This window comes from Tachypleus tridentatus, chromosome 7 (assembly GCF_004210375.1).
Source record: "Tachypleus tridentatus isolate NWPU-2018 chromosome 7, ASM421037v1, whole genome shotgun sequence".
NCBI classification, from domain to species: Eukaryota; Metazoa; Arthropoda; class Merostomata; order Xiphosura; family Limulidae; genus Tachypleus; species Tachypleus tridentatus.
Genome location: NC_134831.1, coordinates 103,280,212 through 103,306,902, shown reverse-complemented (window position 1 = coordinate 103,306,902; position 26,691 = coordinate 103,280,212). Strand labels below are relative to the sequence as shown.

General features: G+C 31.9%; 1 protein-coding gene across 1 annotated transcript in view; it reads left to right on the top strand.

Moving 5' to 3' along the window:
• The window catches only part of LOC143256313 (actin-related protein 3C-like), a 34,017-nt gene extending 12,234 nt beyond the window's left edge, over positions 1–21,783 (top strand). Inside the window, 3 exon segments of the mRNA XM_076513388.1 lie at positions 13,832–13,924; positions 21,567–21,638; positions 21,640–21,783. Coding sequence (XP_076369503.1) covers positions 13,832–13,924; positions 21,567–21,638; positions 21,640–21,768 — 294 coding nt within the window. The 3' untranslated portion in view covers positions 21,769–21,783.
• Positions 21,784–26,691: the final 4,908 nt, after the last annotated feature.

Sequence of the window (26,691 nt, the reverse complement as noted above, 5' to 3'; positions counted from 1 at the left end):
GTGTCTACAATCAGGATGAGTGTCACAAGTCTTTGATTTGTTAATATAAAAGTTAAAACTCTTTGGGTGAAATTAACTTGTAATTGATTAATGTACTGCAGGTGTGAACCTTCAGTTGGTAGTCATCCTCTGTCAATCAACCATTACTTGTTGTTTTTGCTACAAGAGAACCTCATTTATTTTCCACTTTAAGATGAAATTATAAAGTACAGTATTTATTTTAACCTTTTTAAAAGAGCTAAAAAATCATTAGTGTAGCCACCCTTCTTCATTTCTGTTGTATGTTAACTTTTATCTTTCAGTTTCATTGCCAAAAGCTGGTGAAACATGACAGACAAGTTACTTGCAACTTTTTTCTGCATTTTTAATTTATCAACTGTGTGTGTGTGTGTGTGTGTGTGTAAATAGCATTCAGATTAAGAGTAATGAGAGAGAGAGAAAAAAAGCATTTGCAATTAACTTTTTATATATCACTCTCTCTACATTAACTTGCATTCTGTTATCTTAATTCATCATTTATGATGGTTCCCCAAGGGAAAAAACCAGCAAACTCTGTGGAAGGTGTGTTGAATTATTTACATAAAATAATTATTTACAATTTCAAATAGAATTGAAATGTTTGCTGTGACCTTTTTTCTTTATTACATAAACAAAAGCTGGACAAAGCAGAACTTATAATTTGGAATGAGGTGTTTAACTTGGTTACAGGCAATCCAGGCCTTAATGGGTATTTTTAGATATAGGAGCTAGCCCCAAAACATGAGTTAGGAGTGTTCAACCTAATGTTGCTATTATTTGCACTGGGAAATTGGATCTTTACTCGTGTCTTCGTTATCTGTGCCTGCATTAAAACTGCAATTCTTAATTATCTGCAACTTTTTCTTTGGTTGGTTAACTATTACTGATCCATGCTTCTTGGTGGGTGTCATTTAACCACAGATCTATGTTCAGGTTGTATTGGGGTGTTGCTTAGTTATACATTATCCTCTTTGCTACAGGTAACTGGTATCTTCAGTTTGTTTTAACAAAGCCTTTCTTGTAGTAATTCTGAATCCTATCTTTGCACTATTTTCTGATTTATTTTGCACAAGGATGCAAATACACTTCAGTGTTTATAGTGGAAAAGTGCTGAAATTTAGGAGTTATTTAAGATTACAAAAGTGGAATTGGACTTCTGTAACTTTGAACCAACTGACTGACCAACCAAAACTTGGGTTTTATGATTATTATTTTTGTTATGACTTAGCATTTTTCATGATAATATGATTAAATTGCAATAAAAATTAATTCAGAACAAGAATCTTAAATATATTAAGTTAAACAACAGGTTAGCTAGTGAGAAACTGCTGATTGTGTTACTGTGACTTTTTGCTATTCCCAGTATGGACAATCTAGGCACTAGTGTTATATTTAATTACTTTCACAGCAATGAGTGCATGATACTGATCACATGATATCAGCAATCATTGGATAATTTTGCTGGAACTAACTGCCTTTGATCTTGTTAGAATAAATATGTGCAAGAAAACAAAATGATACAAAATTAGCAATGTATTTGCAACTGCATCACTTTTTTTTTTTTTCCTGAAGTAACGTGAAGTGCTGAATCTGTCATTAAAATCCTTGAAACAAAGTTTGGTATTACACTCAAGGAATGCAAAAATTATTCTGGATTTCCAGAATGTTATTTTCTTCCTTTAAAATTTTTGGGTGTTACTAATGTTTTAAGTTTACTTAAATACGTTTTGAAATATTATTTCATTACCATTGTGTAAAATGAAATTGTCTAAAGGCAAAACAAGAGGGAATTATCAGTAGCTGTGGCTGTAATTAATCACAAATCATTTGATGTAGATACATGCTAAAATTTTGTACTTTAAAATCAAGAGAATCTTCAGTTGCCACAGCTATAGTTAAATCTGAAATTGGTCGAGATAGTTATGAGCTATAAGTTTGTACTTGAAATATACTTGGAGCCATTCTGTTAATCACTGGGCTGCAACTAAAAACACACATTGTGACATGGAATGTTTTAGTTGCATAATTATGACACATGAATTTTTAAATGCAGAAAGTTTTATTCATTATTTATTATCTGAACATTTGGGGGAAGATAGTGATTTTAAGACCACTATGTGAAATATTTTAGATATTAATATATTATGATATGTTGAAGTTAGTGGTGACTGCGTTTTAACCTGTTCAGTGCTGTAGATGAGATAACTCGTCCAAGCCGATCAGTAACACAGTTAATTCGTTCTCAATAATACCTAACTTCAACGCTAGATGTCAGCACCATATAAGCATTTGACCTACTTTCATATTGTTTCACTTTCAATCCAAAATGGCGTCATGAAAAAGGTTACGTTTAATTTATTACATTATCTTTTTAATCTGTTTTACTTGTTGCTATTTAATCACCCATTTTTCAACAGAATTGTATTATGTTTTTCTTGGCTCATAACTTGTTTTTATATAGTGACTCTAGAGATCTTTTATACTTGAAGAATCATATTTTTCAAGTACCTTTATTTGACAGTATAAATTATTGGCAGAACTAGAGTAAAATTTTTTCCAGTGATACAAGGGAAATTTTTTTTGAACTATTACAGTTCAAAGATGACATTTGCTGAGTTTCCACCAACCAGTTTTACTGTAAGGAAGCATATTTTACATTTTCTATGTACAGAACTGCACATAAACAATGTGTGCCACTAGCTACTGCTTTTTGCTATTGCTGCATTTACTGCAAGTGTAAAGGATTCCAATTAGGTGGAACTGTTTGAAAAAGTCCTATTGTTTTAGAGATGCCTGAACCAATACCACCATCAAGATTACCGTTTTATTGTTGCTGTATTCTCTGCATTGGAATGCTAATCTGGGACATTTTAATAATTATGGGCTTTAACATATTCTTCCAGCACATACATATTTATGTTCACTAATTGTGTATAGTTTGTTATATGTAACATTTGTATAGTAAATAGGTCAGCTTCAAGTCATCTAACACTATAAAGTGTAACGAATTTTAGTGAGAGATAAATATTTGTATATTTTTTGTGGCTGAATATTGACAAATGCTTTTGTGTAGCATGTTGTTAATCTGTCTTCAAATATTTGAAGCAATTCATAGTTGCATATTCCCTGATATGTGTGAAGTACTTTTTCATACTATTAGAAGCTCAAAATTGCTTGTAGTAAACACAGGAAAATTAACTCCTTGATCCCCCCCAAATCTGTATTTTAACATTAAAATAATTTTGCTATCTTCTTTTTAGGGCCACCATTTTGAGTAACCTAAATGGTCAGGACTGATTTTGTTTGTGTCCAGTGGTGTCCTTTACTTCTTCAAAAATCTATACCTTAACATCAAATTTGTTGTGCTATCTGCTCTAGAATATACAATTATTTACCCCTCTTAGAAGCCATCTTGAATTTCTCCCATATTGCTGTTTCCAAAATGTCTACACTGGATTTTTAAGAACCTCTGGGACCCTTATAAAAGTAATTCCCTGAGTATAAAAATGTTTACAGTACACCTACCTTCACCTCAACCAATATATTTGCACTATATTTCCATTTTCCTATGAAGTGCCTAAGGAAAATTCTGGTTGTTGAGGCTTTCTCAAAGTGATTACCTCCTGCATGTAGTAGTGTAAAGCAGTAAAGATATGTCTTTATGGCAATATTCAGCCTGGGCATTCCAAGAAATGCTGATTGTCTTTGAGGGATCTTGGACATTGCTAATTGTTTGTTCTCTGAATCACTTACTGTTTGGTTGAGGATGATGCAGAAAGCAGCACTGTGTATCCTTAACTTGCATTGTTCTGCTTTTGACTTTGGATGAGGACGTTGTAACATATTTGTCAGATTTCTTACAGTATTTTAAAGGAGGATAAAGGGTATCTCCCACAAATAATAACAATTTATATGTATAATATGGAAGCTGGTAACAGATGTGCCTACAGTAATTTAATTGTACTGGTAAAATGATATAGGTGAATTTGCAAGTGCTTAAGAAGGTGGTGAATAACTATTTTGACCATTTTCTCAAATATTTTCCAGAGCTGTTGCTTGGAACAGATAGGTTCATGGATTGGTGATACAGCATCTAGTATAGAATTTAAACAGGTTAGCACTTGACATCTGAGAGTGTATTAGGATGAGGAGAAACTTAAACACAGTTGTAAGCAAGCTCTGCCCAAGATTGGATCTTATATAAAACTAATTAATCCACAGGGTCCAGTTCAGTGTTCAAAGGTGATAACTTCATAAGAACGTGGCTGTTTCTGTTGATGTAATAAGATTACATGGGAAGATGTTTCTGGATGACTTCTGCTGATTGCAGCAAGATATTCATCAAGTATTTTGAAGATCTCCTGGGTGAACCCATGTAACACCACATGGTCTTAGAGAAGTTTTTTTGATGAAAGCAGTTTTGGTGGTAACTTGATTACGACCATGCTGATGAACAGTATGGATTATGCTTAAGATTCAAGTGTGATACATAGTTAAGTTCCAAACTTAACAGTAATGACTTCACAAATTTTAGTTGTGTGTGCACAAGGAATAGAAAATGAAACTAGTAACAATGAGTTAGTGTTTTAAAGCAATATTCTGGGTCTATTAGGACTCCAAGGCAGATGAGACAGGGTGTCTCAGCATAGCTACCATGGCTTCATCCAGTATGACAGTCCTAGCACCTTTTGCTACAGTAAAACTACCTGTGCAGCATGTGATAATGTCCTTGTAATTGAGGGAAGGAGCTTTCATTTCATTTACTGCTTATTTAGTCACATGATATGTGAATGTTTGAATTTGGATTATAAGGTATGTTTGTATTTATATATAGATATTGACACAAAGTTGAGATTTTTTGGGTACTGGTACTGTCAGGACTGTACTTAACCTTGGCTTGTATCAAATACTTGAAGGGAAGTCATCACTTATGCCAATTAGAAAGAGGAGGATATTAATGAATAAACCCCATTCTTTATCTCTTCATTTTAGCAATGTTTCTTGCCACATGAGGATTGTTATATCCAGTCATGGTTCAGAAATTGGTTTGGTAGGGACAGACCTGCTGCTGAAATTGTCAGTCAGTTTTATTTATGCAACAGGAAAACTATTGAAATTTGGCCTGTCAAGGGTTTTGTGTGTTGAGGAGGAGCTTGTAATACTACCAAGCATAAAAGTAGATTCAATGTTGTGCTATGAGTGTACTTCAGTGTGTTACCACCATTTGCATAGGTGATAGCTCTGATTCTTTTATCAGAAAATTGGGCATCACTTGTTCAAACACCTGTCTGCTCAATTTCTGATGTTAAAACTGTTAACTTGTTATGAATGCAAAATTATTCATCCCTTAGATGGAATGGTTGTTGACATAATAACTTAGGGAGAAGTGAGGCAAATCAGCCATATAGCTAACTACAACATTTTACTAAACCCAATAATGAATGCTCAATTTCCAGAGTCGTTGTTCAAGTCTAAATTGTCATTTTGGCTGGACAACAATCCTGCATTATCATGTAGATGTACATGAAATGCATGCAAGAAACAACCCAGTTGTAGACTTACTTGAGAACCAGGGATGTGACCAGTATTGAAACTGACAAATATATAAAGATTGTTCTGGTATCTGAAGTGGTGTTTGTCCAGAATAAAAGAATCTGTCAACTGTAGGGATGGTAATTGTGGTAACACTGATACATTTTCTTTACTACATACAGATGGGGCTAGCTCAAAAGAGGCTAAAAAAATCTATGAGAAAATTTTAAGTCTTCAAAAATTGTATAAATTTAGAAAACATACTAACAAGGAAAGAGAAAATGAATACATGTGGTGAAAGTTTGTGTAAAACTTAATATCAAATAAAAACACTGGAAAATTAACCTCGTATAAGGCCTTATTTTATACCTGTGTAAACCAAATCGAAGGAATATTCCCAAATATATATGTAAAAACGGCTTGTTGGGTTGAGAAAATTTTTTACGTAGAGGAGTGAATAATGTTTCGACCTTCTTCGGTCATCGTCAGGTTCACAAAGAAAGAAAGAGGTAACTGTTCGGAAGCTGACCACATGTTTGAAGGGGTTGTGTAACTGAGTATCGAAATGTAGAGGGCAGGCTTAAAATAAAAAAATATAAAATTATATCTTCAAACATCTAAGCATGCCCTCTACATTTCGACACTCAGTTACACAACCCCTTCAAACATGTGGTCAGCTTCCGAACAGTTACCTCTTTCTTTCTTTGTGAACCTGACGATGACCGAAGAAGGTCGAAATGTTATTCACTCCTCTACGTAAAAAATTTTCTCAACCCAAAACGAGCAGTTTTTCTCATATATATATCTCTACAAGTGGGTTTTCTCAACATCACTGAATATTCCTAAATGTATTTATTGCTCTAAGAATTTTAACTTTTCTCTTTAGTGTGGTAAGTGGCAAAATTTTTTTCAGACTAAGTTGATAACATTTTGCATTCTACAATGGAACAAGAGAAAGTTGTTTAGCAGTAATTTCTGTAGAAAATGAAATGAAAAATTAATGTGGCAGAAATGAAGGAAGTTCTGCAATACATCTTCTAAAAACTAATTTTGTCTTTTATATCTAATTTTGTACTCTATATTCTGAAGTCAAAAAATTTTTGCAATTTTGTAAGGTACAAAAAATAAAAATATGGAAATTTGAAGAGGCACAACTGGTATTTTTGCATCCTTCAGTTTCTGAACTTGAGCCAGTACTGCATACAAACAAATCTGTTTGTACTAGAGATTTGGAAGGTACCTAGACGGTCGATTCCACATCATTTTATTTGTGTAATGTACTTGCCACTTTCAAAATGCTGATAGAACTAACATTTTAAGAAATGCTACAGGAGATGTATTTTACGTGTGGAACAAAAAGTGGTTTTTGATTGTCCCTTCCAGGACATAGCTGAGAATCTGAAATTGATATTCTAGCATTACAAGGGTGCAAGCTTGTAGTTGAAACCATGAAACTCTACAGTTCATGCATATAGAAATAGTTTCTTGGTTATATGGATGATGAAGATGAAGTGTCTGCTAATCTGTAAACTAAAGAAGTATGCAGCTTTCTAAGTTTTTATGTTGTATTATCAATCATTTGTGACCAGTTTCTTGGAAGTAGCCACATTATTGTATCCATTGATTAAGGTTGATATGTGACTTGCATGGAAGCAGGAATGTAAACAGATGTTTGTCTTTAAAGCAGGCTATTGTTGAAGTACAAAAAATCCATTAATACTTTATTGATGCTGTTAATAGTGGAAATTCAGCTGTTTTACCTTGGATAAAGAATGACATAGCATAGTTGTATATACAGGCCTATATGCTGACTGACTGTAATGCAAATATGGTACAATAAATACAAGTGTTTGCAGTTTAAGTATTTTTTATCCATTATTCCTGCTATTTGTATGGAAAGGAATTTGCCACCTGTCGCATCCTCTTTCAGAAATTGCCAAGAGTTTTGTATGATATTTTAATATTTATAACCAGTAGAAATCCAATGTATTAATCTGTACAATGATGGATTATATTGTGTTGCTTTCCATGAAAAGAATTGTCTTTATTGCTTCCAGTTCAAACTTTGTTATGGAAACACTCATTCAAGCTTAGCTGGATTTGTAATGGCTCTTGTTGCATAGTTAGCTTTACTTCTTGTTTATCTTTTGTATTCTAAATTTATAAAAGTAACTGAAATGTAAAAAAATTTACTTTTTTTAGGTAGGGTAAAATGAAAAGTAAAGTTTTCACAATACTCTCGAGCAGCCCTTGATTTATAGAATTTGGTATGGGTAACATTAGCTCCACATTTGCCAGTGGTAATTTTATTGTGGTAATATTAATCTGAACAAAGCTCATAGGACATTAAAATTTATGTACAAACAGATGAATACTGTTATGAGTTTAAACAAAAGTAGTTTTATTACAATTTAGTCTTTCTAGAAAGAAAAGGGTAATTTAAGATTTGTTGATAGGTACAAAATCAGTAAATTTGACCAAAATTGTATGTAGTTAGGGTAGAGAGAGTAAAGCAACAGATAAAAATAAATGAGGTTAGAAGGTTTTAGAAATTCTACAAATGAACTTTGAATTTTTTTAATAGAATAAGTATTTTTATTCCTAACATGAAAATCACATTGCACTTCAACTAGTAATCAAAATTACTCAGTATATATTCACAAACAAATCTTTAAAAATACTTAATTAAAAATTAATTTCTGTGTACAAATGCCTTTTATTGTTTTCTGATACCCTATCAAAATTTTGTAAGATACATACACTCTATTAAAAGTTATGGAAACTGTAAAGAGCACAAAGTTATGAACTCATTTTATTTGACTGAGCCTGGTTGGAAAAAGATATGGGACATGTAAAGTGGTAATAAATTGTCCCTAAAAAAAGTGATTGGCTTCAGCAACTGATAACTTGCAACTGTTGACATACAAATGTGTTGAAAGAATTGCAGTTCTTACTTTCTGAGCACTCGGGTTACATTTTGTGGTAAATGTTGATCAATAAACACTTCATGAGTAAACTCTTGATCTTGAGTCCAAGCTGATGTATCTTTGGTAGAGTGAAATATATACTGATGACACAATGTTTCTGAAGTGTTGTGCTCTGACACAGTATGAGAAACTGGCATAACCTGTAACACTTAGGAAAATTTTGACACTTCATTAGATGTCTGAACTGTTCATGTTTATGAACAACTGTAAAAGCAGGAGAGCACAGCTACTCTGTCTGATGTTAGGATGGCAAAATTAATTCTTCTGTTGTTCATGATACTTATACTACATTGCACTGTATCAGTATTTATATATTTTGTAGTTAACATCAAATGCATTATAAATGGATGGTCATGGCAGGAAAGTCTTTTTCCTCAGTTCCATCTGGGATTATATTTGTATTCAGAACACTGCCTCAGGTAGGGGGGTCTTAATCTTGAGAATGTTACCAAAGCTTATGAGTTGGTCATAATGATGTGTGTAAAAGTGCAGCTGATGCTGGATTTAGATCTGTAGTGTTGCCCCATAAAGATGTACAAGATTCCGACTCTTAAAATTTCTTCTCAAGGATGCATTGCTCTAGAAAAACGTTTCACCTTGTGAACAACCAAAGTCTCTCTCTCTCTCTCTCTCTCAGCAACACTGACTTCAGCAATTGTCATTCTAAAAGAACTGATCAGCATAAAAATAGACAATACTGTCTGTACCAGACTACTTTTGTTTTCCTTGATAATGAAAAACCCACTTGAAATTTAAAAAAAAAAAAAAAAAAAAAAAAGCATCTCGGAACAACTGCTACAGGCATTAATACTTAGTTTTTCAACATTAAGTTCATCTGTGAACAGGAAAAAACTAACCAAATAATATTTTTTAACCTCAAAATACTAGAACTTGTGCACAATTCAAAATCCAGAGAAAATCACCCATACTGGGTTATACATTCCCTGGGACTCAGCACCTGAAATAAAAGAAAAATTCAACATACTAGGAAACCAAATAAACACAGCCACAAAACTATGCTCATCTGATAAAATTAACTGTGAAATCAACAAAATAAAACTGCACTTCATCAACAAATTTCCTCAAAAACCATGGGAAAAGCACGCGCACACAAAAAATCTCAAAATACAACAAACTACAAGACCTTATACTGCTGCATACCATATATTCATGATATCAGTGACAAAATAAAAGTTTAGAAAAAAGAACTTGAAACAAAACACTATTTCAGTAAACACCAAATTTATTCAAAAAGCAGGTGCAGAACTGAAGTCCATACTATGTAAAAACTACACTGAGAAACACAACACCAACATAATTTATAAAATACAATGCAGCTGCATAACTTCTATATTGGAGAAACAAGCATGAAATGGAAACTAGATTCAAAGAACACACACCTTCACATGTTTTCGAACAGTGCAAATCAAAATGACACGACGTAGCTGAAGAAAATGCTCGGATACTAAGAAGACAAATATAAATGAATGCAAAATCAAAGAAGCCCTGCTTATACAGCAATGAAAACCAAAATTAAACCAATATAAAGGAACACATTTATTCGTATACTAATTAATAACCTAATGTCCAACTGCAATACCCCTGACAATCTCATACCCATTTTTACTCGTCCTTAAGACGCATCTGGTAATGGTCTCTTGTAAACTTTCTTTGTAAACCTAAAGATGACCTAGAAAGGTCAAACTTTTGTTTTCTGTTTATTAATGAAAGTGTTAATACCCATACCAGCTGTTCTGAGATGCATTTCTACTTTTTATTTTTTTAAACTGCATCATAATTCAAATGAAGCATAAAGGGATGAATAAGACTTTTTTAAAAACATCAGTGCTGTAATTGTGTCATAAGTGGTTCACAGATATTCTTCAAGCAAGATATTGACAAGCTAAGTTCCTATCACTTTATTCTCACTTTTATACAGTTGTTCACTTAGATTAAAACCCTATTGGCATTATATTTGAAAATAACATAACTGCTTTAATTATATAGTTATATTACTAACAATCATAAACAATTATAAAATGTGAATAGATTAAAGAAGAAAATCCAATAGTTTGAGCACTTTCAAATAATTGACTGTTTTTGCTTCTGGTGAAAGTCAGCTATTCACAAGTGCTCAAATTTCTGTCTTTAAAAACCTATTCGGCTGTGGTACAGGAAATACTATTGCTGTAAGAACTAAGTTTGGCAAATGAAAATTGACTAAATTGTAATAAAACTACACTTGTATTGTGGTTAAAAAGTTCATATTGATGCTGTTTTATTCAAACCTATTTTGATTTTTTATCAAGGGCTCTAAATGGCATATTCTTAGAAAAAAATCTGAAAATTCATGGTTGTTTTTGTGGAACATACTGAATCAAATCCATAATTGACATTTGGGATTTTCTTCTAAATAAGTAGTGTATGTGAAATAAAATAAATCTTTTTATATAGAAGAAATTTCTACCTTAACGTTTTATAATAAAGTATTATAATAAAGTACATGTGTGTGTATATATATATATATATATATTATTACTATTTAGAAATAAGTTATGTAATGTATTTTTCTTAAAATATAAGCATTGAATTAAGAAATAAAGCATACAATTTTTTTCACTATGACATTGCTGGGTGTGCATTTGAGTAAAACTTTGAGCAGACTAAAGACACAATATACCTTCCAGAAATGGATAAAAAAAAGCCATTTCAGATTTAAATGGTTGAGAAAAAACCACTAAGGAGACATTCTGAGCTGTCATTTGGTTAAGAATTGTAGTAGCAGTATATAAGGGACCATTTCTAAAAATAGAGGTGAACAAGGCCACTGTGTTTGTTTCAGTATACAAGCCATATCTCAAAAAAACTAGAAGGTGCTTATTTTGTTTTCTAGTTTGTAATGGTAGTTTGAGTTCCTAATTTGTATAAGACTATAGATTTAGTATCTTGACATCACAGGCATCTAATGTTTTAACCAGTGCTGCATTCAACATACTACATGACTCACAAAAAAAAAACTGTATTAAGGCAGGTTCTTCTAATATGTACTTTTAAATTCAGAAATTAACTCTGATATAATTTTCAAATTTGAAATACAATCTACAATTTCATTCTGAACTTATTGTCATAATTTCATAAAATAGTAGTCTGATAAAATGTTGAATGTAAATCAAACTCAATGACATGGCATTTGACCCACGACCTGTAGTGAAAGGGTTAAAGAATATCTTAAACAAAATAATGAATGTTCAATTGAATTCAATGGTGTGGACTTGGTCTTGGCACTGAGTTAATTTGTCATTAATTTAATATTTTGGTTAGGTTTAATTGGTTAAATGTTTGCTGTTCAATTTTTATATAACTTTATTTTAATATTTTCAGTTTTGTGTCTGAAAATTTTGTAATTGTATTTTTCAAAATTATAGTTTGTTTAACTTGATCTAGTCTATTATGTTATTTTGATTTCATTTAATTCTCTTGTAAATTATTTTGTTGAATTGGCACAGTTTATGAATGTTTTTATTTTTTGTAACTGAATTGTCTAAATTTTGTATTTGTTTAATCTATATAATTTTCTCCTGTTTTATATTTGTAATTCTGTTGTAAGTCTTGACTTGTTAATTTTAACTTAAACTAGTTGTTGAAGCCAATGTGCTAAAGTTTCATTTTGTTTCTGGTTATCAAAATCATAGCTTTATGCATATAGAGTGAGGAGGAGATTATAGGAAATTTGAACCTTGGTAGCTGAACTTGTAGGTTGGTTCATTAATTTTAAGGGCTCAAGTTTAAGAATGGTTCAAAATAGCAGATGTTGTCATAATTGAAAGAACTACTTATTTCACCCTTCCATAATTAGTAATCAGTGTATTTTATTTGGATTCATTTCTGTTCATATAGTAGTACTTGGTATGCTTCTAAACAGGATATAGCTTAAACAGTGAACACATACCATAATAATTGTTTTCAACAGTTATTTGTTGTGTGAGCTATGTTTCATTTATACCTACATGTGTATTTGCTATTTTTTTAACGTTATCTTTGTTTACTTTTATTGTTTGTTGGATATTTCCTAACCTTCAGTTCATTTTGGATATTTAAGACTTTCTGTTGGATGTCGGTTGACATAAGTACCATATACTGTAATATGCAAGCATACTACGTATTTGTTTGTATATTGATATCAGAATTTTTAAAGTTGTTTATGTAGTTTGATTCTTTGCAGTTTTATTATTATTATATATAAACATCTGGTCCAGAAGGCCACTGTTATATTTGTTTCAATCACTTTTGTTTCGTTTTGTACTTCAGAAGAATAATGTGCATGGAGAAGCTTGCTACAACATTTTACATCATTCAAAGAGGTCAAGAACAGCAGTGTTCTTTATTAGCCATGTAGATGGCCTTAGCCACATTATATGAGAATGATCATTCATATGGTAGTGTTTTTTTGAGTAAGGAGTACAAGATTGATATACTTTTACTTTGTTTTCTATGAGAGTTAGTCAACAGAAAAAATCTCTAGAGGTCACAGTTGTGGACTGATTCACTGGTTCAGTAGATTTGCATCCAGTTCTTGATGATAAGCCCACTTGAAATAAAAATGCATCTCATAACGGCTGGTATGGGTATTAACACTTATTCATAAGCAGTGAACAACGTTTTGACCTTCTTAGGTCATCATCAGGTTAACAAAGAGAAAGTTTGCAATTGACTGTTGTTGAGCTCATGTCTAGGGTCATTGTAAATTCTCTTTTTTCTAACCTGAAGGTGAACTAAGAAGATCGAAACATTGTTCTCTGCTTATCAATAAAAATTTGCATCCAGTATTTTGATGAACGTATGTATGCAGTGTTTGTGCCTTTATTTATAAAGATTATTTTTCATCATGCATCCAGTCAGTTTATCCCCTCAATTTAAATTTGGTCTTTTAAGTAAATTATTAAGATTCACTCTGAGATTGATTGTCTCCCTCTCTTATAAGCAGTATATAATCAGATTTCACCTGGGAATACCACTTATTTTTACTTCAGTAACAGTTGCACTGCAATTTAATTCACTTGTACAGTCCTGTGCTTTCACCTCATGTTTTCAGTTTATTTTATTTTAAAACTTCATCTCTTATGTGATTTTCATATCCTGTATATTTTAGTTCAGTATTTTCAAAAAGTATTGTGATCATCTTTTTATATCATTAATTCCAGTTATATGAATATCTCTCTTTTAATCTTGATAGAAAAAAACAACTTGCATAGATTTTTTTTTTTAAATCTCTGACATAATATATTTTAATTTAGTTTGCTAATCCAGACTTTATGACTCCTATCTCTGAAATTGTGGACACATGTATCCAGAACTGTCCCATTGATGTCAGAAGACCATTATACAAGGTACTGTGATAACATTTTATACAAGGAATTATTTACACTTGTACAAATGGGATATCTTTTCTTTTCTTTTCTCAGTATGATGAATAACTGTTTCTTTTTGTTGAATGTTAAAGGTGTTCACCTTAAAACGTTTACAGGTATCATTACTTTGTAAAGAAAATAACGTATCCTAGATGTATTCTTTCTTTTATTCCCTCTCCCCCCAAATGTTTAATGTGTGTTACACATTGGTTTTTAAACCAACATGAGAAAGAATATTTGTCTGATGTAGGTTCAAAGTCAAAACATCAGTGGAGAATTTGAAAATTCATAACTTACTAATTTATAAATAATGGATTTAATCAATTCTTTAACTCTGCTATTACTTCTTACTCTTATCAGGAACTAGATCTTTTTGTGTATGAATTTCCTGTTTTATGATTCATCAGTGCAACAGTTTTTATCTATTGTTCATGGCTTCATACAGTGCATGGGGATTTCTGTAACTGAATAAATGAGGTTTGAGAAGTAATTTTCTTTGACGATTTGATCAGTAGCTTTTAGTCAAGTTGGGTTTGTTTTTGTTTTACTATGACTACAGTTTCTGTGATACACTTGGTCATTGAGTTCACTATCATACCACAGCAATATATATCTATTTATGTTACTCAAATAATTAATACAATGTTGCCATCTGTTGTCCTGAAATACTACAAGACCTCAATGCTGGAAGTGATGACAGATGTTTATGAAATGAGTATGGTAGTAAAATTCATATGATCCATAGGCTTTTTCTTTTCTTCAGTGCTTAATTATTTTCAATTGCCTCTTCTGTCCTACGATTATAAACATTCTTGTATCCTATTTAACTTCCTCATTTTCTAATAATTCTTCTCTCTCTTCTTATTTTCCCATCCTGTAAAATGTTTTAAATTCCATTTTTCTTGTTTTGTTGTTTTACATTCTTGATCAAACCACTTACTTCCATTTCACATTTAATGCTTCATTCCCATCTTCTCAGCTACCATTTTCCAAGCCATATCAATCTTCTGCAAAATGTCTTCCTGGTTTCTTTTTTAAATATCATGGCTCTTCTCATACGTTTTATACATTTTTAGTAAAAACATTTTTTCTTCATATTGTATCCTAGAAGTTCCCAGACTTTCCTTAACTGTGGATCCTTTCATAGCTTCCAACTATTTTGGAGGATCCCACACTAGTAATTTACTGGTATGAAGAACAAACATGAGTTAATTGTGATGATGAGCATGTTAATATTTTGGAATACTGTTATATTTTTACTTACGAGCAGAACCATCACTTTATGGGTGGTTGTTTGTGCTAGCAGTTAGTAATCGTAGTATTTTTACCTCATTGTAAGCAGTTGTAAAAAATTTAGACATTTTCTAACAAACAAAAAAAATTAATGTGCCAAATACTGTGTAGGAGAGGTATTTAGATTGTGTTCTTTAGTTACATGCAACCTCGTTTGCATTAACATTCTTATAAATGTTAAACTGTAATGTTTTATATATTAAAATTGGGACCATTTATTGACAAGTTTCTCAGAACTACATTTAAAAATTATATCATTAAAGATATAATCAAACCCTTTTATAGTCCTAGTGCAGGGATTCCCAACCTTTTGGCACTCGCGACCCCTTACCTAAAAGTTTGAAACCCATGTGACCCCCTACTTAGAGCTTACTATCAGCAGCTTAATTTTTCTTTTATTTTCTGTGAAGGAGAGGGAAAGAAACATCTAAAAAAATATTTTAAAATTCTGTAATTATTTATTAGCAAATTAAATCACATTGTTCCAACCTGAATTCCCAAAAAGAACATATATTTCTTAAAATAATACTAACCTAGGTTTGAACAGCTATCCAAACCAGCTAGTGAGATGCCTGATGTTGCATTTCAGCAGCAAGCTTTGAAATTGTGGTCAAACATTTGTTAGAGCCAGTCTCATGTCATCTTCAACATCCAATCTGTTCCTATTCTTTGTTTTATATTGACAAGAGTGGAAAATCCTGCCTCACACGAGTAGGTAGAAGCAAATGGAACAAGGACACGTAAAGCTATCATGCTGACTTTGGAGTATGACTGATACATAGCGCACCAGAACTGAGTCATGGATTTCACCTTGAAGAGATCACGAGCTGAAGAGTCGTTCCTTAGATCCAGAAATTCATCTTTGATATCATCTGGGATACTGGATACATCAAGTTCAGTACAAAATGGGTTCCTTACCAGGGCCTCCTGTTCCTGTGATAGCTCAGGGAAGTAATGCTCGACTTCCTTTTCTAGAGACTGAAGATGTTCGGTAATCTCATCCTTGAGGAACTGATCCAGTTGGATCTGAGACTCATCCGTCACTCCACAAAGTTTTTCAAACATAGCGATGCTTCCAAGATTGGTTTTCCGACGCCAGTTCTGCAGTTTGGAAACAAAGGCCCGAAGACTTTCTTGAAAAAGGAGAACATGAGTTTCCCTTCCTTGAAGCTTTAGATTGAGCTTGTTCAGCTTGTCAAAAATGTCGGCTAGGTACATAACCCTTTTATTCCATGCTTCATCTTTAAGTGAGCTACAAGATCTTTCCTTTCTTGAGTCTCCAGGAATAGCTTTCTTTCATCTTTCATTTCAAAGACACGATTAATAACGTTTCCTTTCGACAACCAACGTACTGCTGTGTAGAAGAGAAGGACTTCGTGGTCAGCATTCATGTCTTTGCATAGTTCTTTGAATAGGCGAGTGTTGAGTGCTTGAGTCTTCACATAATTTACAGTTTTGATTACAGATTCAAGCACTTCCTGCAGAGAGGCAGGGAGAGTCTTACTGGCGAGAGCATATCGGTAAATCATGCAGTGGATGCCCTTTGCTTGAGGTGCTAGCTTCTTCACTCTTGACTGGAATCCTGATTTCGATCCCAGCATAGCCGGTGCCCCATCCGTACAAACCCCACACACGTTTTCCCATTGAAGATCTTCGTCTTGAAAAAAAGTTGAAACTTTTTCCATGACATCATCAGCTTTTGTTGTGGTTTCAAGTGCACTGCAGAATAATAATTTGTCTTTGATGTCACCTGAATTAATGTATCTCACAAAGACAAGCACCTGAGAACATGAACTTACATCTGTTGACTCGTTGAGCTGAAAGGAGAACAAAGGGGAACCCTTGATTTCAGTCAAAACCTCTTCCTTCACATCCATAGACATTTTAGAAATGAGCCTCTGTATAGTATTATTTGACAGGGATACTTGCTGCATCTTTGCACTGGCTTCTCCAAGAATAAGATTTACTGCTTTCATCATGCAGGGTTTAAGAAGTTTCTCCAATCGTGTGAGGCTTTTTCTGTTTAGCAATTTCGGAATGCAATCTCATATGAAACTTCAACTACGGCTGCACTTTGCTGCTGAAACGACCCACTTCTATCGATTCTTTGGCTTTTAAGACACCGTTCATGCCGATTGAAGAAATCCAAACCCTTCTTTGCATGTTCTGGATGTTTCAAAACACACTGTGGTTTCTCAATGCCGTCGTTGGCGAGCACAGTGGTGAAACCAATGTTGAGGTAGCATTCTGAGTATCTGCACCGTTTAGCCATGGACACAACTCACCTCTACTGCTTACTTATCTCCTTGTTAAAATAAAATAAAAATGTTGAATAATGAACGCTTTGGCAACTGTAGATCTTACACTGACTACTTGTGGGGGGTGCAGGTAGAGTAATGATGGGGTAAGTATTGGGAGGGAAGGAGCATGGCCAGTTGCACGATTCGTCATCCACCAATCAGCAACGGACATGTGACTCACGTGTCGACAGCGAGCACGCTCACACTTAATCTCGGCTAAACAGACACACAAGCATACGTACATGTGCATGCACTCACATACTCGCTACTCACTAGTACACGCATACATACAGTTGCAGACACATACACATTCATACAGGCACATTCACTCACAGGCATGCATACATACACCCATAATATCACCTAATGACATTGAACTAACGTAGCACACGTTTTGCTTTGCACCGAAACAAAAAAAAATGTAAGAGCATGAAAATGTAATTGATGAAATAAAACTAATGTTATCCCAAGCTACTTCTAACAAGGCTACGCGACTCCCCTGCCAAGGCTTCGCGACCCCCTGAGGGGTCACGACCCACCGGTTGGGAACTCCTGTCCTGGTGAAACCCATTATTCTGTTGTGAGGAGAGTAGTTTTATTTAAAATTATATTCAGCTATTGAGAAATAGTTGTTGCACAGTCCATAGTTATTTTAATAATTGTCTGAATCTTGATTTTTTTTTCTCTTACTCCCTCTCTCTCTCTCTTTTTAATTTACCATTTGTACTTGACATCAGGTTTCTTCTTTACACTTCTATATTTTGTTGAAATACCTATTGCTTCTTCTTCCATTTTATAATTCCACTTTAATTACTATAATATGACCTCCTTTTGCCCCTCTTTTCTTTTTCTTTTGCTCTCTCTTTGTCTACTTAATTTACCATTCATTCATCAGGTTTCTTCTCTATACTATTTATTGACTTCTGCTTCTCCCATTGAATTACATTTATTGTCAACAAACATTCACCAAGAAATCTTTATTAAATAATTTTACCACATTCCACACTAACTAACATATTATGTTTCTTTTATTTTCTGTCCTCTGAATTTTTTTTTATGTATTATAATACTTTTATTTTTGCCTCCTTTCTTTGTTTGGTTTTTTTCTTCTTTGACTATTCATTTTACATACCAGATGATCTTTGATATCCTTTGATTTACCATCTCTAATTTTTCTTCATTGCATTTAAAATTTTGGCTTTCAGTTATCTTGGTATGTTTACTACTTGCCTTCCCTTTTTCTTTTGATCACTTGAAACAGTTTACTTCTTATTCCTCCAACTTATACTAAGTTTTCTGTTAAATTTTAAATCTTTCCTTCAGACTGCATGTTTGTTTTACCTTTGTTGTTGTTTTTTTCTTGTTCCAAAGTTACTTGCACTTACTCGTTAGTTTTATTTTCATGTTATCTATCTTATGTTAACTTCTGGTAAAATTCCTTAGAATTATCTTTTCCTTTTTATTTAATTCAGTTTCTTTTGTTTTAGGTCTATTTCATTTTAATACCAATGGATGAATGTGTTTTAGTCAACTTTTGAAAAACTATCCTTATTTATCTTATCTTAGACATAGTTTTTCAACTTTGACAGTGTATTACTTTCATTTTTCCCTTCTGCTTGTGAATAATTCTATGCATTAGGTGTCCTCAACTTCAATGCACTTTCTTTTGCTAAGTGTTTTTCAGTAACTACTATTACACTAGGTCATCGATACCTTCTCCATATATTTCACTCTTTGTCATAACTTTGACTATACAACATTATTCTTCTGTCTTTCAACCAGAATTTGAATTTCACTACTGTATGAGAGTAAATCACTTGGTAGTTTTTTTTCATTTGGTATGGCAATGCTGCTAAACAGATGTACAAGAAGTCAACACAAATTAAATGTTCATCTCTGACTACATTTGAAATAGTATTGTTTTGTTTAGTTATTATAAATTACTGTTGTTAAACTTTTGTTTTACTTTACTCACAATGTGTTATTTAACTAGGTAATAAAGTATTTTCAATCCAACGTCATTTTGACTTGGTAGTTTCTTTTTGTTTTAACTCCTGCTTTACATTTGGGTATTGTATTTCATTCCACTTATCAAAAGTGTTCTTCAATTCTACATCTTTTCTGTGTGGCCAAAATGCAAGTAAAAAACCAACTATCAATGAAAGATCACAAACAGTATAAGATAGAACTTTACGTTGTAAATTTAATTGTAGTTATGCGAGTCTTCATAGAATGAAAACAAAACTAGATATACATACATATCAACTTAACTGTCTCAACAAGAGCTTGGCCAAATTGACCAACCAAGTGAGACTATTTTTAACCTGGTATATTTTGATAGTACAAAATTTTAATATAGTACATGTATCTTCACAAAATTAGGCAGTCTTTCTGTAAACATTGTCTTTTATATACAAATCACAATTTTCATGAAATTTTCTTTACTAAAGATTTGTCTATGAATATATCATTTATTTTTTTTCTTTCCACTAGTTAAAATGAATATTGATTTTTAATATTAAGGTTAAAAATGATTTTTCTCTCAATCTCAAATTTTGTTTGCTTAAATTTCAACCACCTGAATGCATTTTAAAAGTTTATATTTTATCAGTTATTTTCTTTACCTTAACTTTATTCAAGAGTTGTCAATTTCAGTGACTTTTTAACCACAAAAAAATCTAAATTTCCTTTTTTTCTTTTCAGAATGACTTAATCTTGTAAGATGAAGATATTTTTCTTTATCTTAAGTAGCTTTAAATTCATGACTTGTTTTATCAATCTCACTAACTCCTAAATAACTTGGCATGTTACCCTGTCAAATTGCATTACCCATGAGCTACTCTGAACTACACATGTGCATGCCTATCAAAAAAATTTATTATTTACTTTACCTAACCTAAAGAATTTCCTATTTTTACATTTCAGTTACTTTTATAATTATTAAGAATATACAAGATAAACAAGAAATCCATACCAGAAGCTTGTTTTCCCTACCAATTGCCAATGACACTTAAGCTTACTTTCTTATACTATTGGTAGTATTGCACTAAATAATTTTTTATTTAAATAATGCATCAAAGAGCATAGAATAATAGCATTCAAAAAGTAGACAATGTACCATAATTATCACAGTTTTTCTGGGTGTCTAACTATGCAACAAAAGCTATTATAAATTCGTCCAAGCTTGATATGTCTTGCTTGGGAATGAAGTTTGTACTAGAAGATAAATTTATAATTTTCTGTACAGAAAATGTAATATTATATGTCATTTGGCAGATGAAAACCGTGGACTTTTATTGTTATAAATAATTACAATTAAATGTAAGAAAACTGTTGACAAATCCTGAATGAAAAGATGTGATGGGTAGGTTTAGCAAGAGGGGTCTGATTTTGTGTGTCTCTAACTAAACAAGATTAAAGACTATGAAAATTATGCTTTATCTGAGTAAAAGCAACATTGTAATGAATAATTCACATTAGGTTTCATACTTTTTAAAACTTGTACTATTAAAACATGGATTATTAGCTACTATTTTATGCTATACTTGTGGTATAATATAAAAGCCGAGTATTTTAATTGAATTTTAAATGTGATTCATCAAAGACCTCAAGACATGCACAGCAAAAGACAACCATGGAAAGAGAGTTAAATGTAAATTTATCACATTTTAATTTAAAATAATTTTGAAGGATTAAGAATAGTTTATTTCTACTTAAAAATAAGCTAATTAATTATGTATGTATTTGTACAATTTTATGCAAATATTAAACTATTAAAGTAGTTTGATAAAATAAACATCAGTTTGCATTTACAAAATACTGGTGTTATTAATCTTGGATGATAACCAGCTTAATATTGGTTGTTATTATATAATAGTTGGAATCTACATAGATATTACATATTGGTTATAATTATAGTATGATTAATACATGATAAATTATTTAGAGTAATGATTTAAAACTATAGAGGTAATACCTGACACATTGTGTTGGAGACTTACAAATCAAGTGTTTGAATTATTTTTCAGAATATTGTATTGTCCGGTGGATCTACTATGTTCCGTGACTTTGGAAGAAGACTACAGAGAGATTTAAAAAAGAGTTGTGGATGCCCGCCTTAAATTGAGTGAGACCTTGAGTGGGGGCAGAATTAAGGTAAGTTTATTGAACAATATTGGTTTCCACTTGATGTTAGAAATTACATTAATTACTTCTTATCTTGGTAAATGAGATTGAATAGGATGAACTTTACGTAATGGTTATTGTGATGTGGATTTGAATGTCCAAGATTTAAGCTGTCATCTGCTTATTTATGTAATTTTAGCTATGGTAGTTTTTAAACTGTGGCAATTACTACTACTATATTGAGTAATGGTTACTGCAATGATGAAATTATGTATAACCACAAAATGTGACAAGTTTTTTACTAAATATTAAGTGTTTTAAACACAAAGTACATGATTTACAGAGTACTTATACTGGGATTTGTATGAGTTTTGAAAGCCCATATTGAGATGAGTGAAAGCTGATTTTCACTCTGTGAATTAAGTTGCTTTCATCTAACAGTTTTATGCTTCATTTGCATATTTTCTATAATCTTATCAGTGAATATCAGTAGGGCTCACACTTTTGTGTTTTTTTTAAGGTTATCAGAAAAATCTGAATTGAATAGGGCATGTTACTTAAATTGAAAGAAAACTAAATATTTCAGCATGTATTGAATTATTTTGCTGTAAATTCATATTTCACAGGAAAAAAAAAAGTCAAACCATTTCATTTTTTCAGACCACTTAAATAATTATTTGATATGATTTTTAAGTTCTCTCTAAAGCATGGTATAACAGTAATTCTTTGTTTCCTTTTAAAGTAGTGTCCTTTCCTGATAAAAAAATAAATCATAGGAAATCTCTGCTTCACTTTTGGTGTGAACTGTTCTTGTTCCCATATAACCCATTATCATGTAGCTGATATACTGGTTAATAAAATGTCTGATAATTTTTATGAATAGGAAGAAAAATCTTACAATTTACATCACCACTAACTTTATAGCAATTAGTTCTTTCATAGTTGTTTATGAATCCAAATTTGTGTAAAGCAAAATCCTCAAATTGGAAATATATGGAAAATGTGCTAACAGCTCTAAAATGGCTTAAGTGACAATGAGTTAAACTAAAATTAGTGTCCTTTCCCAATCAAAATAAATAATAAAAGGAAATTTAGTTTGCATCAATGCCAGTGTTTGATGTCCCAAGATCCATTTCCTGGATTCCTTCTTTCTCAGTCTCCTGAGCTTGCTTCTCACAATGGATTCTTCCAGTATTTGATCTCCTCTTGCAAAGTGATGCTGAATTCCATAGTCTTGTTATTTATGAAAGTGTATAGTTCCAAGCAATTTCCTTAATCTTCTTGTTTTAGTTATTCTTTACCATGCATGACACAAAGTTTAAGTTTTTCTCTTAAATAATAATCCATATTTTAATAGTATCAGGTCATCCCATAAGTAATGTCCAAAAAAATTTAATACAGAAAGTGCATAATCATTTCTGTCTTTGTAGAAGGCTTTAATGACTAGCGTATACAGCAGGACATGTATAAAAACATTCAGACAAATAAACGAAACTAACAGAACTCCACTTCTTCAAATCATTAATCAAATAAACCCTAATGAAGATGGATATATCTGAGGAGCACATTAAACATATAATGCTTTGAGTTTGAAAAGGCAATAGTGGAGCAGAAATTACATGAAACATTCAAAGTGTTTATGGTGCAGTTTCTTTCAATAAAAGGAAATGTCGAAGGTGGTTTCAGAAGTTCAGATCAGGTGACTACAGCTTAAGTGATGTGCCATGTTCAGGTCATCCTATTGAGTTTAATGATGACTTGCTGCTGGCTGCACTTGATCAAGGTTGTGCTATAACAGTTGAAGCACTAGCACAGAAGCTAAATTCAACCCATTCAACAATTCATAGTCATCTGCAACAGATTATTATCTATTCTGAAGTTTGCAGAACTATCTTGATGGAAAAGAGCTTGGAACACATGAAGATGTGAAAACTACCCTTTCTACATTATTTTCTTCCAAACACCAAGAATTTTATAGAAGTGGTACTAAGAAGCTTGTGAATCGTTGGCAGGAAGTAATAATAATGGAACATACATTATTGATTAAATAACATTAAAAGTATTTGAAACCCTTTTTTTCTGAACCTAAAATCAGAGATTACTTGAAGGATGACCTGATATATAAGTTTAAGTTCTTACTTTTATGAGGCAATATATGAAATAAAACCTGAATTACCCATGTTGTGACACCAATCATCTAAAAGTACAAAATTAAATAAAATTTACTCACTATAAAATTGTCATTGTTCATACAAACTATAATTTTTATGATATTCAGTTTTGTTTGGTTACAGACTTATTAAGTAAACTTGGACCCCTTCTGCCACATCCACCTGTCACATCCTTACTTTCAGGACTTTTTAATAGTTTTTCTCTTACATTATCTATAACCAATAGAAAGTCAAGATTTTCATCAAACAAAAGAAGTATTATGTGTTGTTATTAATAAATAAGCGTCAGTTTAACTTGCAAATTCAACTTCAGTTCTCAGAGGAATCACAACTACGAGCTTTGATGAATTTGTAATGGCTCTTGTCATGTAGTTATAAAGCCAAATAAATTATGATTGCTAGAAAGAAGTGTTTTTTGCATGTTATTAGTTTGTTCTGTGGTGCATTATTTAATTGAATAAAAATTTAATGTATTACTACCATCAGTATAAAAATAAGGCTAAGTTTCACTGACAGTTGACAGCAAGAAAAGGAATTTTGGGTAAGTACTTTATTTCTTGTTTTTGTATTGGTTATTTTCAGTCTCTAATTATAAAAGTGACTAAAATGTAAAAACAGGAATCTTTTTAGGTAAGTTAAAATTAGATTAGGTAAAATAAATAATAAATGTTATAAAAATGCTTCATGCTGCATGTGCACATGAGCAACTTGTAGCTTATGGGTAATTTATTCTGATAACCCAACATGAGCTGCATGTCATGTTGACATGCAAGATGCACATGATTGTGCCCTGAGTGATTTACAACTTACAATGGCATGGATAGTAGTTGGACATGGTTTATGTAATAATTAAATTTAATTATACATAAATGTATACCATTATGAGCATAATGCCACTTGAGATAAACAAATGTAGTTTTACCTTACAATTTCAAGTCATTATAGAAAAAATAAGGGTAATTTAAATTATCTATTTTTGTTACAGTGTTGGTCAAAGTGACTGATCATGTTTTGAAATAGGGTGGAGAAAATAGTAATAGTTAAAATATAAAGTTTTGCTGGAAAAACAATATTTAAATTGTATTTAGGAGATTATAGGACTTGCACTAAGAGATTTTTCGGATTTGGAAAAGTTGAATTTTAACATGGAACTTATTTTGCACATAGTGTATTTAAAACGAATGTTAAGTATATTCATGAATAAATCTTTATTATATTTTATTAAAAGTATGCCACTAAAGAATGACTTTTTTATGTGAAAGACTTGTTGTAATGTTAACTTCAAAGACTGTCTAATTTTTAAGATATACACATTATATTGAAAGTTAGAAGTATTAAATCAGTGAAGAATTTAAAGGAGTGCAAAGAGGTCATCCCACTGAGACAATGATAAGCCTTTAGATTTACAATGCTAAATTCAGAGGTTTGATTCCCCTCTGTAGATGCGTAAGAAAGACTCGTGGCTTTTACTATTAGGAAACAAACAGAGGTTGTGTGTTCAGTCAAATTGACCAATTGCATGTTGAGAGAGTTAAAGTTAGTTGAGCCACTTGCTGATTGGTTGGATTGTTTTTGAATGTGGGGGGGAAAATGGTGTTTTTTTATTATTATTTTTATTTTTTTAGTTGAAAGCAAATAATTGAAAAACAAGAATCATGAAGGTGGGCAATTGTTATGAACTGCCTATTGCACTTGTTAACAAACGGGGATTCTTAAGAGTTATTTAGTTTTAAAAAGATAAAAACTTTCCTCAACTATTGTATCCATGGATTTTAATATCCCCATTTGCTCTGCTGCTGGAGATTGTTTACTCTAACTAACAGGAGAGTATCTGTCTTTATCAACAGTATAACCTTAATTTGTGATTTTTTAGATAACTGATAGAAATGACACTGTAGGTGCCGAGATTTAAAACATTTGTTGAAAATAATGAATTTAGGTAATGAACCTCAATAATTTGTCATTCACTACTGTTACATAACTGTGTATTTCTCATGTACCATTCAGGAGGTCAATCCCCATTTTTATTTCACACCCACTCACATAAAAAATGGAAATGGGATAGTTGGTAACTTCAATCATTTCAAATTTAGTGGAGCTTCTAATTACATTTTCTATAGTCATTGTAATTTTTAAGGCTAAACTATCAACAATACTAATCAGCTTTATTGAGCATAATAGGAATTGGGTTTATTGCTTGCTATAACAATTGGCAATTGGTAATTTCTGATTGTGCCATGATTGGTAAAACAGGGGCATTGTGTTTTTTTTTTACTAGTACAGTCTGCATAGTCAGATTTAAAATTGCTTCCCCTAACATGCATGATTTACAAGAAATGTACATGCAATAAGGTAGATTTTTCAAACAGTTTACAAATTTGCATTATTCACTTGTTTTTGGAAAGTGATGACAAAAAATAACTTGGATGTTTATATATTTTAAATGTGCGAGCCTTAATACAGGCTTCATGTCACATATAAAACATTAAAGTAGCATTCTGACTGAAGACAGTAGTCATCTTTATAAAAGCTCAAATAATTGCTCTGCATTTGAAATTTTATATACGAGTTCCATTACACTGATACAGAAAGTTTGAATCCTGATTATTGAAAGTGTATTTACTTTGATTAGATGATTATTCATAGTGATGAGCATTCATAAATTTTGGAAGATCTATTCTTGATTTGTCATGTTCTGTTTGATTAAGAAATGCATAGATCAATTTATGAGAAGTCATTTTCATTGGCTCTCCTCTCTTTCAATATTAAAGGGCCATAAGGGGTATCAAATGGATACTTTTTATGGTCCCACCAGTTAAAGTGAAAATTAATTAAAAGACAAGAAATGAACAAAAGT